Source organism: Cryptotermes secundus, unplaced genomic scaffold (genome assembly GCF_002891405.2).
Source record: "Cryptotermes secundus unplaced genomic scaffold, Csec_1.0 scaffold1894, whole genome shotgun sequence".
NCBI lineage: Eukaryota > Metazoa > Arthropoda > Insecta > Blattodea > Kalotermitidae > Cryptotermes > Cryptotermes secundus.
Genome location: NW_019718027.1, coordinates 202,370 through 213,387, shown reverse-complemented (window position 1 = coordinate 213,387; position 11,018 = coordinate 202,370). Strand labels below are relative to the sequence as shown.

Sequence of the window (11,018 nt, the reverse complement as noted above, 5' to 3'; positions counted from 1 at the left end):
AATAATAATAATAATAATAATAATAATAATAATAATAATAATAATAACAATAATAATTTTGCCTTCCACGGTGTGCTCCAGCTATTTATCCCAAACGTTTGTAATAAAATGAGATTGGAAATCTGCATTCCTTTTTGCAGTGCTCACTGTTTCCACATGCATTCTTTGCACCTTGGCAGTCTGACTTTATGTTCACCTGTATGCACATATGATAAAGCTCTGAAATTAATTGCTGTAGTGGTTACGTTGCTTTCTATCATTGCTACTTTTACCTTTATCATGGTTCCTGTTGTTGATGTATGCTTCCTGTGTTTACCATGGTTGCAACATTTCATTAGTAGCTTAAATGTTGCTCCCACCTTAAAATCTATCATCCACCACATTGTTATTGCCAACTGTAGGAAATTAAAAACAATAAATTATGAGTGGTCTCCAGTGGCATCAATTATATGTTAGATTTCCTGAAAATCAAACAGTTTCCGGGTTGAAACATGTTGATGGCTAGACAGACTGCAGGTATGTATGTTCTCTTGTGCAAAATGCAAGGAATCCATAACGACAAGCTAACTCAGTGGAAGTAGTGGGCTCTGGATATGCTAAACACCAGTCATACCATTGAGTATGTGTATTGCAGTGTGGCCCTGGTGGCTGTCTCATGGAGCTGTGTATCCAGCTGGCGATCATCATGGTTGGAAAGCAGATTATGAACTCCATTCTGGAGATGATTATGCCGTGAGTAGTATTTATTGGTTAATTAATGTTACGAGAGAATGAAATGAAGTTATTTCTGGCGCATAAGCTGTAAGATGAGGGAAAAATTGTCTCTCTTTTCCCTTTCCTGTATCCATTTCACTTCTTTATTTCCTTAATTTCTCTTATATTAATTTCCCACCCCTTTTCAGAACAGGATGCAACTTATCGTGTAAGAATTTATGGTTTATTTCCTTGTATGTTGTTAAAATCCTGACATGTTTCAGTCCCATAAGATCACCTTCAGGGATGTACCATATTAAAGGGAATAATTTACCGAATGTAACATGGTTTAACATTATAGCAGCACGGTAGGTAATTGGCATCCCTCTTTGTCCCTATTCTTTCTCTCCCTGGAAGAAACACATACGTTGGATTAAACACCAGTGTCGTATGATTTGTACAATATTGATATGAGGAAGTAGTGTCCCAGTGAACGTAGTACAGTTGGGGACTTGTGCTGTGATCCATAAGTGAACCACATGAGAGTAATGATCCTTATTATTAATATTATGCAGACTGTTCTACAAGTGGCTCAACACCCTCAAGGTGAAGACTGGCTTGGGAGAAGGTCAGAAATCGCACCGCAGCTACTATCAGTGGGTAAAGGACTTCAAGCTGGTGGATTGGGGGCCACAGGGGCTCTTCCCTGAATACTTGGAGATGGGTATGTTTGATAAATGAATTCTTGTATCTGGCAATGTCTTCTTCATCATGTGTGCCTTTGTGGTGAAGGATGGTTTGCCCAGCTGATCACGTACAATCACACCAAAAGTGCCTCATTTCCTCAGACATTTCCAAAACTTTTCTCTCACTTCTTGCCATGAAAAGTATTTCCATAATCCTGCATTGAAATGATACAAACACTGCCATCATATAAGAGTCATACCAAGATGGAGCAGTTACTGAACAGTGGTGAATACCTCCATAGACCTTAAACTGAAAGACCTTAAACAATGAAACCTGTACCTGGTGGTCCCAAGATAAAGCACTGGACTTTTCTCCAGATGGTTCATTCCCCAGTCACATCTGCATTTCTGCTGACAAGTTGAAATCCTCCCATCTACCAAAGATAAAGTCTTCAGAATGTTAATGACTGTGGTGATGGTGTCACTGATGATTACAGCAATGATGATGGCAGTAAATTAGTTCCTTATTTATTTACATGCTGAACTCAATAGCCAGGTGCCAGCTACAGTCAGCAGGTGCAGTCAAGCAACCATTTAGCTACACCCCTGTTTTATTCATAGGTGGAAAATTCTCCACTCATTTAAGCAGGAGGTGAAATCTAATGTTCTAAGATTCATAAGCTAATTACTTCTATTTGGCATAAGGAAAAATTGCCTGATCAGTGGAAGGAATCTATTATTATACCAGTTGGCAAGAAGGGTGATAAAACTGAATGTAGTAATTATCAGGGGATATCACTGCTATCAACTGCATACAAAATTGTATCCAATATTCTTTCAAGGTTAAGTCCATACATAGATGAAATTATTGGGGATCATCAGTGTGGGTTTCGATGTAACAGATCAACTACAGATCAGATCTTTTGCATTCGTCAGATACTGGAGAAAAAATGGGAGTACAATGAGACCGTACATCAGCTAGTTGTAGACTTTAAGAGAGCCTATGATTCAGTTAGGAGGGAAGTATTGTACAGTATTTTGTTAGAGTTTGGGATACCTAGTTAAGCTGATTAAAATGTGTTTAAACAGAACATATAGTAAAGTCCATATAGGTAAATAGTTGTCTGATAGATTTCCTATCCAGAATGGTCTAAAACAAGGAGATACTTTATCGCCACTCCTTTTCAACTTCGCTTTAGAATGTGCCATGAGGAAGGTCCAGGAAAACCATGTGAGACTGAAATTAAATGGGACACATCAGCTATCGGTCTATGCCGATGATGTGAATCTACTGGGTGATAATATAGATAACATTAAGAAAAAACACAAACTTTAATTGACACTGGTCAGGAGGTTGGTTTAGAAGTAAACACAGAGAAAACTAAGTATATGTTGCTGTCTCGTCACCAAAATGCAGGGTAAAATCATGACACAAAGATGGGAAACAGATGTTTTGAAAATGTGGCGCAGTTCAGATATTTGGGAATGATGATAACAAATCAAAACCTGATTCAGGAGGAAATTAAGAGAAGACTGAATCCATGTAATACTTCCTACCATTCAGCCCAGAACCTTCTGTATTCTGGTCTCTTGTCTGAAAACAAAAATTAGAATACAAAAAAAAAAAAAAAAAATGTAATTTTGCCTGTGGTTCTGTATGAATGTGAAACTTTGTTTCCGACATTTAGGGAGGAACATAGACTGAGGGGGTTTGAGAACAGGGGGTTGAGGAGAATATTTGGACCAAGTAGAGGTGAAGTGACAGGAGGTTGGAGAAAACTGCATAATAAGGAGCTTCATAACTTGTACTCTTGTACAAGATGTACAAGCATGTAGCAAGAAAGGGGGAGAAGAGGAATGCATATATGATATTGGTGGGAAAGCCAGAAGGAAAGAGACCACTGCAAAAACGAAGGTATAGGTGGTTGGACTATATTAAAATGGATGTTAGAGAGATAGGATGGAATGGAATGGATTGGATTGGTCTGGCTCATGATAGGGACCAGTGGAGGGCCCTTGTGAACATGGTAGTGAACCTTCCGGTTCCATAAAATGCTGGGAAGTTCTTGAGTAGCTTGAGATTTGCAGCTCCTCAAGAAGGGCTCTGCTCCATGAGTAAGTAAGTACCTGTCAGTAAGATAGAACCATTGTCAGCAGAACCAGGAATACTTTCATCAGCTGGCTTGTTAGTGCATGGCTGACTTTCTAAATTTAACAATATCAGCATAATTTGAAATGAGTTTTGCTCCCTCAACCAAGGAGTTGTTCAGATTAAGTGCACAGACCCCATTTAGATGTATAGTCTCAAGTTGGATGCACAACGTTCATTTGATGACTTCTTTGGGGGGGGGCAAGTGACCTTTGAGGAGAAACCACTTTGTGAAGCTTAGAAGTAGAGGGCAGGTGTGTTGTAACCAGCATTTCATTACATCACTATGATCGTAGACCCTTAATGTAGATCATACACTTGAAAGTAAAAGTATCTAAACCCGTATAATATGTATACCCTTCCTCACTGAGCTGGATACACCTGAGGTGATATTGGGAAGTGCAAGGCCCATTGAACTTAATAGATTTTTGTTTGCCTTAAAAATCTTTACAGCACATGCCTCAATGTGTCTTCGGTATAGAGCTTGATGGCTTTTGGAGTTTGTGAACTCCTGTCAACCTGCAGCTTACACACAATTGACACAGCAGACATGGGAGCACAGTGTACACATTTCCATATACAACTAGAGCAAAATGATTGATGATGATGGTTACAACAATGACAATAGTATTAATGTTTATAATTGGCTGCACCATAGGTCAAGCGGTAAGTCGCTGGCTTCCCATTGCAGCAGCCCGGGTTCGATCCCGGGTCTGGTCAAGTGGGATTTGTGGTGGACAAAGTGGTTCTGGGGCGGGTTTTCTCCGAGTACTTCGGTTTCCCTTGCCAATCTTCATTCCACCAATTTCTCCACAATTACCCTCACCTATCATCTGGGGCTGGCACAATAGGCCAGAAGTGGCCGCAGTACAAGGGACTTAGTCCCACCCCACTAGCAACAAAAAAAAATATTTTTATAATTACACCAGCATTCAGTAATCATGGTTGGTGACCACCTGTGTGGAGTGGGGTAGACCTCACTACTAGAATCAAAGAAAGAATGAACATGACTGGTGTGGATTCAGGTCAGTACCTACTGCTTCACCGTATGTAGTTCACACTGTTCCATCATCAGTATGAGGAGAAAGCTTGTGGATGCAATGATAGCCACACTGCAGTTGACAACTTATGATAGTGCTGGAAGACATGCATATGGAAGGTTGCTGTTAGGCACATTGGTGGGGAGGATTCTTTCCATGACCCAACTTTAACTGCTTGTCATATCAGTCCACAGTTTCGACCTGTCACTTGGTAACGTTCATAGTAAAAAGTTAGTTTCTATTATGTGTTTCAAATAGCACGGAATTTTAAAAATCCTGACATTCTCTTCAGATATTGGAAGATGCAGCTGACCAATGGACTGTGAGTCCTTAAGTTGCAAATGTGTGAGGAGAATGTCTACAAACTTGTTGAAGCAAGCTTGTAAGTTGTCCATTTTATGACTGTTAATTGAGAGATTTCTTTTTGTTTTAGTTTTGCAGTATGGATTTGTCACTATCTTCGTTTCTGCCTTCCCGCTGGCTCCATTTTTTGCCCTGCTGAACAACATCCTGGAAATGCGCCTTGATGCTAAGAAACTGCTGACGTATTTTCGTAGGCCTGTCACGCAGAGGGTTCGTGACATCGGTGTCTGGTACCGCATCCTTGACTCCATCGGAAAACTGTCTGTCATCACTAATGTATGTTAATGGTGATCTCAACCTGTAGTTTCTGTGCTATTATAGCAAGATAAGTTTGTGCAGGTTGTAGTACTGAGACTTGAAGGTAAATGGTGGATTTACCCATTTAGCATGAAATGTAATCTCTCAAATATTCAGTGTATATAGATTGTGTACCTATAGTAACAGTGAAGTCAAGGGTTACAGTTCACAGCCTAGACCTGACTCACAGTGTGGGCAGCAGAGCCAAAAACCTTGGAAAATATTCTGACTGCAAGTGGAGATTCAGTGTCCACCCCTGTTCTTGGAAAGAATCTCTTCCCCCACTGCTAATGAATCCACCTCTCTGTGTGTGTCTGTCTGTCTGTCACCATACAGTTTGTTGTCAAACAAAATGTGGTTGAGCAAGGAATACAGAAGATGGTTTATTAACATTCGGAAGAACATTGTTTACAGTAGGGAAGGAAACATTCATGAAATGGTTGGAAGATGATGTGGGCGTAAAGTTCTTGGTGCCTGGGAAGACCATCCAGTGTCAGTATGATCAGGCACTTCAGCTGATATATGCTGCTTGGAGAATGGCGAGGGAGAGATTCTCCAAGGAGATGGGATAGTGCAATCTGTTTAGCAGCTGGTTGTGGGCTGGACAGCTGAGGGGTTGGAGTCCAAGTGTCAGAAAAGGCGGGATTTTTCTCCTCTTTGCATCATCCAGACTGGTTATAGGGCTCACCTAGCCTCCTATTCAGTGGCTACTGGAGGCTCTTTCTGTCAGGATAAAGTGGCTGGGATGTGAAGCCGTGTAGTCTGGTGGACATTACCGACATTCTGGAGGAATGTAATGTTCCATTTTTCAGGGTCAGAAAGTATGTCAGGCAACCACCAACCAAGCAGGGAGTAGTATACTAATTGTGGAAAATATGGTACTGATACAGTTCTGAGTAGGAGCAAGAAGAGGAGTACCAGACTACACGGCATCAAATCATTGAAGACATTGTTCTTGTTACAGTATTTTTCTCACTTGTGGGACAAATGGATATAAGTTAGATCCAAATAAAATTACAGAGATGAAATTTAACATTTTCAATTGTTGACATATGATCATTGAAACTGAATGTTAAATCATCAAAAACCTTAAATGAAGGATCATTAAATGGGGGTTACAATGTAATATTGACAATGAGAATATGTCCCCCCCCAAAATAGAGACAAGTTCCACTAGTCATACAGTATTACATCTGAAACAGCTTATATTTGGGGACACTGCAGGAGTTTTGAGTATAGTATTCATTTCAGGTAATAAGTGGAAATTCTTGAAAGGCAGCGACTCATTCTAAACAGGCTTATATACATAATTTTGTGGATAATATTTTTTCTATCTAAGACGTGACAGAAGTGCACTGACAAGTAGTTCTGATTGTTACAGGGTTTCATCATTGCTTTCACATCAGACTTCATTCCTCACGTGGTGTATACCACAGCAGTTTCACAGCACAATAGCCTGCAGGGGTTCCTCAATTTCTCATTGTCTGTCTTCAACACTTCAGACCTGGAACCTGGCTCTGAACCTTACAATAGCTCATATGTTAATGTGACCGAGTGCAGGTGAGTCCATGATGAGTGATCTCGATGCTGGTCTGGTGTGCTGTGAATATTAGCATAGATTGGGGAGTTGCTGTTCACCTTCCCCTCCCTAGCCATCCACATGGTTAATCTCTGAAACTGCAGGTAAAAGAAAAAGATAAAGTTGTCTCTGTGCTTAACCAATTAAGCACTACACTATCAAGGCATATGGGGGAGTGGGTGTATAGATCCACATTTTGCTTGACCTCGGCACTAGTTGGAGGTGCTGCTGTACTACCAGGGAAAGAGCCCCCAGTACCTGTTAGATAGGAGGTTGGGTGGGATTTAGAGCTGGTGTGGATGGCGTGGAGAGAAGAAAATTCTTGACTTGACTGGGACTTGAACTACAACCCCTCACTTGTCCAGCCTGTAGCCAGTTGCTATATCAAATACACTATCCTGGCTCTTACTACAGAACAGATTTAAATTAAATTTTGGATTGGCAGTCTGCACTAAGGCATGTATAATGAATTTAATTTTGGTTTCTGTCAGTGACTGGGAACACCAAGACATAGGTGGGTGGACAGTATTGAAATGGATCTTAGGAGAGATAGGATGCGATGGTATGGATTGGATTGAGCTGGCTCAGGATAGGGACCAGTGGGGGGTCACACTTTCCTGCTATACATGGATCAGTAGAGCTTCAAGTATAATGACATGGCTTATTAGAATAATTCATACTGCCTCAAGGAGAAGTTTAAATTTTTCTGAAAAACAGACAGACATTAAAAGATAATTTATTAAAATAAATGCAGTAAAAGCCTTTAATGGTTTAAACAATTTTTGTGAAGCATTATTACAGCAAACTAAAATGTTTTGGATTCTTTTTTATTTTATTTATTATTATTATTCATGCATCTTTTCCCCTTTATTAGTGCAGGTAATGAGGAGTATAGTGTGTTGACATACATACCTTCATTTTAAAACTTTTTGTTATAACTAACAATTTCCCATTTTAAATTAAATTATAGCAAGTATAATTGTAGTTTCTGGAGATCTGATATGCCTTGTGGCTTTCAGATATGCTGACTACAGGGAACCACCAAACGTGGCGAACAAATATGACAGAACAGCAATGTATTGGTACATTCTAGCTGCCAGACTGGCCTTCGTTGTGGTGTTTGAGGTAAGTTTCAGGAGGGAGGGAAGTGGTTTGTTCTTCACATCGAACATAAGTAGTGTACATGATAGGTAAGCCTGGAGGAGATATACTAATACTTCTTGGAAGTGTTTTGCTGGGATGAAGAATATTTCATACCAGAAGTAGGAGAATCCTAAATGGAAATCATTTTCTATTACAAACTATTGGCTGTCATTTGGAAACCAACAAGTTCTGAGAATGTTTAAGACTCTGGTTACCGATACTTGTCATGCCTTGCCCATATCTGACAGTAATACCTGAAGGTTCATATTTTCATTATTAAATCCAGCCGTAGGATGCATTCCAGTTCATAACCCCCAGCTCTTTCCAAATGAAAGTTAGGCATATAACATAATATTATCCTCTCGTTCTTTATTTTCAACAAGTGATCACTTTCTGAAAATTTTCCCTCTTTTGGTTGTTTGTGCATTTCTTAGCTCCATCATCTGAGTTATGTGTCCAACTCAGTGTAATCACCTTCATTTGTTATGGGCAGATTGTGTACAGTTAATTACAATTTTTAGAATATTCTAAATAAACTTGTGGCATAATATTAGACCCCACTAAAGCATTTGAATATATGTGACAAGAGGTTCTGCTGAGCAGTGTGTACAGAATAGTATCAAAACATCTTGTTACCATAAATGAGATCTTTACCTAAATAACCATTCTAGTAACAGCCAGATAATGACATCACCTTATCCTTTTAAGAGCCGGTTGCATAAGTTTATTATTTTAGGATTTCATAGTTTTGACATTGTACTACTATCTTACCAGCCATTGTGATATATACACATAAATGTCCTGTGTTTTATGTCTGCAGAATGTGGTGGCAGTGGTGATGATTGTGGTCCATTGGTGCATCCCTGACATTTCAAATAGGCTGCGTGACCAAATCCGGCAGGAAGCTTACATCACCAATGAGATCATTATCCATCAGGAGACGCTGAGAGCTAGGGGTTGTAACTTTGGAGGAGTCACAGGCAGTGGGGATGGTGACAGGAATCCTTGTGCACATTTGGGTCACTTCTCGGGTTCAGATGTGGACCTTTCCATGCTGGCAGGACATGAACTAGAGACTACTGATATCACACGGAAGAGGTTGGCATGGGAAACCCACTCTTCTGATCACTCAGAAACTGTATGATACTTGATCTTGTGTCTGATGTTTTCTGAAATTCATGAGAAGTTTTTGCCTTATGTGAGCCTACAGAAGGAAAAGACATATTGGTAGGAAGATGAGTAATACATTTTGGCTTCTGCCAGTCATTGTGATGTTCTCCAGTTTCTTAATTTTCTTTGCCTCCTTTGGTTCCAGTTATCTGTCATGCGGTGGCTTCTTTTATGATTTTGATTCTAGGGTTACTGTTTCCCCATTTGTATTTGGTGCAACATCCCTGGGTGTGTCATCAAGTTTTCCATATAGTTCCAGTTTCTGGTTTCAGAAACTGTTTCTTCCATTTTAAATTTCGAATTCATTTTTATGTCAGTTTGATGAACTTATTTCACAATATTCCTAGCCCTTAGTGTTGTTGTTGACATTTCATGCTCATTATCCTGTGATGTTGCAGGCAGAAAATCACTCTATTCAGACAGCCAGTCTGTTCTTTACTACTTCTGATGGCCTGGCATGATCCCTGCCTGTGAAATTTCTCAACTAACGTCTTATGACTTTGCTGTATATGGGGTATTTTCTTCTCACCTGTATTCCTTGACCCACATCCACAGGCTCCTCAAGCTCTCTCTTTTGAATTGTGGTTTCTGTCCATAAAATCCAAATGTACCATGACCTTTCTGTGCCCACAGCCACTTCCTTAATACTCTTCTTCCACATGCGGAAACAAGATCTCTGTGCTTACAAACACATTGAAGGGATTTCTTATCACCCTGATCTTCCTGAGAAAATTCACCTAACATGTTTTCTTCACACCTATCTTCAGTCACCTTACCATGTCAGCCTAGACTTGATCTGTTGCGTAAAGTTGAAAAGCAATATTGCTAACACATTGTTGCCTCAGGAGATTCTAAGTAGGAACTATGTCTGATAAATATTTATCTATATGGATCTTGGCATAAGTTTCATTTAAATACTTTGTAAATAGCTTGGCTAGTTTCATCAGTATTCTAAATTAATTGAGAATATTTTTCGATACTTCTTTCCAAACTGAATCCTGGACCTTCTTGAAGCTTCTTAAATACTTGCTGTATTGTCATATTGACACTCACTTTTTCCTTCATTTTAGATAAATTCAGAATAAGTAAACAGTAATTGTATAGTATGTTGAAATCCACAAGGACAATTCTAAATAATTTCATCCACACATAAAGTTAATCTTGAAGGAAGCATATTGGATATAATTTTGTATTCTTGACAATAGTGTTATTGCTTGATAAGTGCTACAGTCTATTTTATTGCCCTCTCTATGATAGAATAGTTTCCACTACTGTGGTGTAGCTGCTTATAAATGCTGTCCTTTACATCAGTTTTATCCTCCATTCAGGCTTGCATATTCAGAACTAGTGTCCTCTTAGTATTATTATATATGACACCATATCACTAACAGGCTCTTCCTGCTTTAACTGCTGATCTCCCCCTTCTATCTGAAAAGTCCTGTCTCTAATTCCTGATTCTTACTCATAGTGCCATTTTTAATTTAATTTAATTTGCACAGTGGGGGGTGGAGTCCAGTTGGGTCCACTCGACATGTCGGCCACTGATTGGCCTATTGTGCCTATCCTGGGTGATTACAATGATGGAGCAATTGGTGGAATGAGTCAGAGTCACGTTGCAACTGATGGTCAGTCAGTCTGTCTGTCTTTCTTTTGAATGAAAGTTACTGTCTTGGCCATGTGTAGCACCCTCTCTGATGAGAGGTCGGGTCTGTCATTTGTTAGTCAGTCTGTAGTAATTTGTCCATTGTCTGTATTTACACATATTTACAATATACACTTATTTCTTATATAAATGTATAATATTTACACGGCCTCTGTCAGTCCAGGCTAGGTACAGCAGATTATGCCCTTTCATATATATACATATATATCCTAGTAGTATTTGCTACCATGGCAGT

The 11,018-nt window shown here is 39.5% G+C and overlaps 1 protein-coding gene across 1 annotated transcript in view; it reads left to right on the top strand.

Annotated features, from left to right (window-relative positions):
- Positions 1–10,664, top strand: part of LOC111864521 (anoctamin-1) — a 48,048-nt gene extending 37,384 nt beyond the window's left edge. The window contains exons 12-17 of the mRNA XM_023851860.2: positions 635–732; positions 1,269–1,417; positions 5,002–5,207; positions 6,610–6,788; positions 7,827–7,932; positions 8,771–10,664. Of these exons, the coding sequence (XP_023707628.1) occupies positions 635–732; positions 1,269–1,417; positions 5,002–5,207; positions 6,610–6,788; positions 7,827–7,932; positions 8,771–9,094 (1,062 nt within the window). The 3' untranslated portion in view covers positions 9,095–10,664. The remainder of the gene's footprint in view (positions 1–634; positions 733–1,268; positions 1,418–5,001; positions 5,208–6,609; positions 6,789–7,826; positions 7,933–8,770) is intronic.
- The last annotated feature ends 354 nt before the right edge of the window (positions 10,665–11,018 follow it).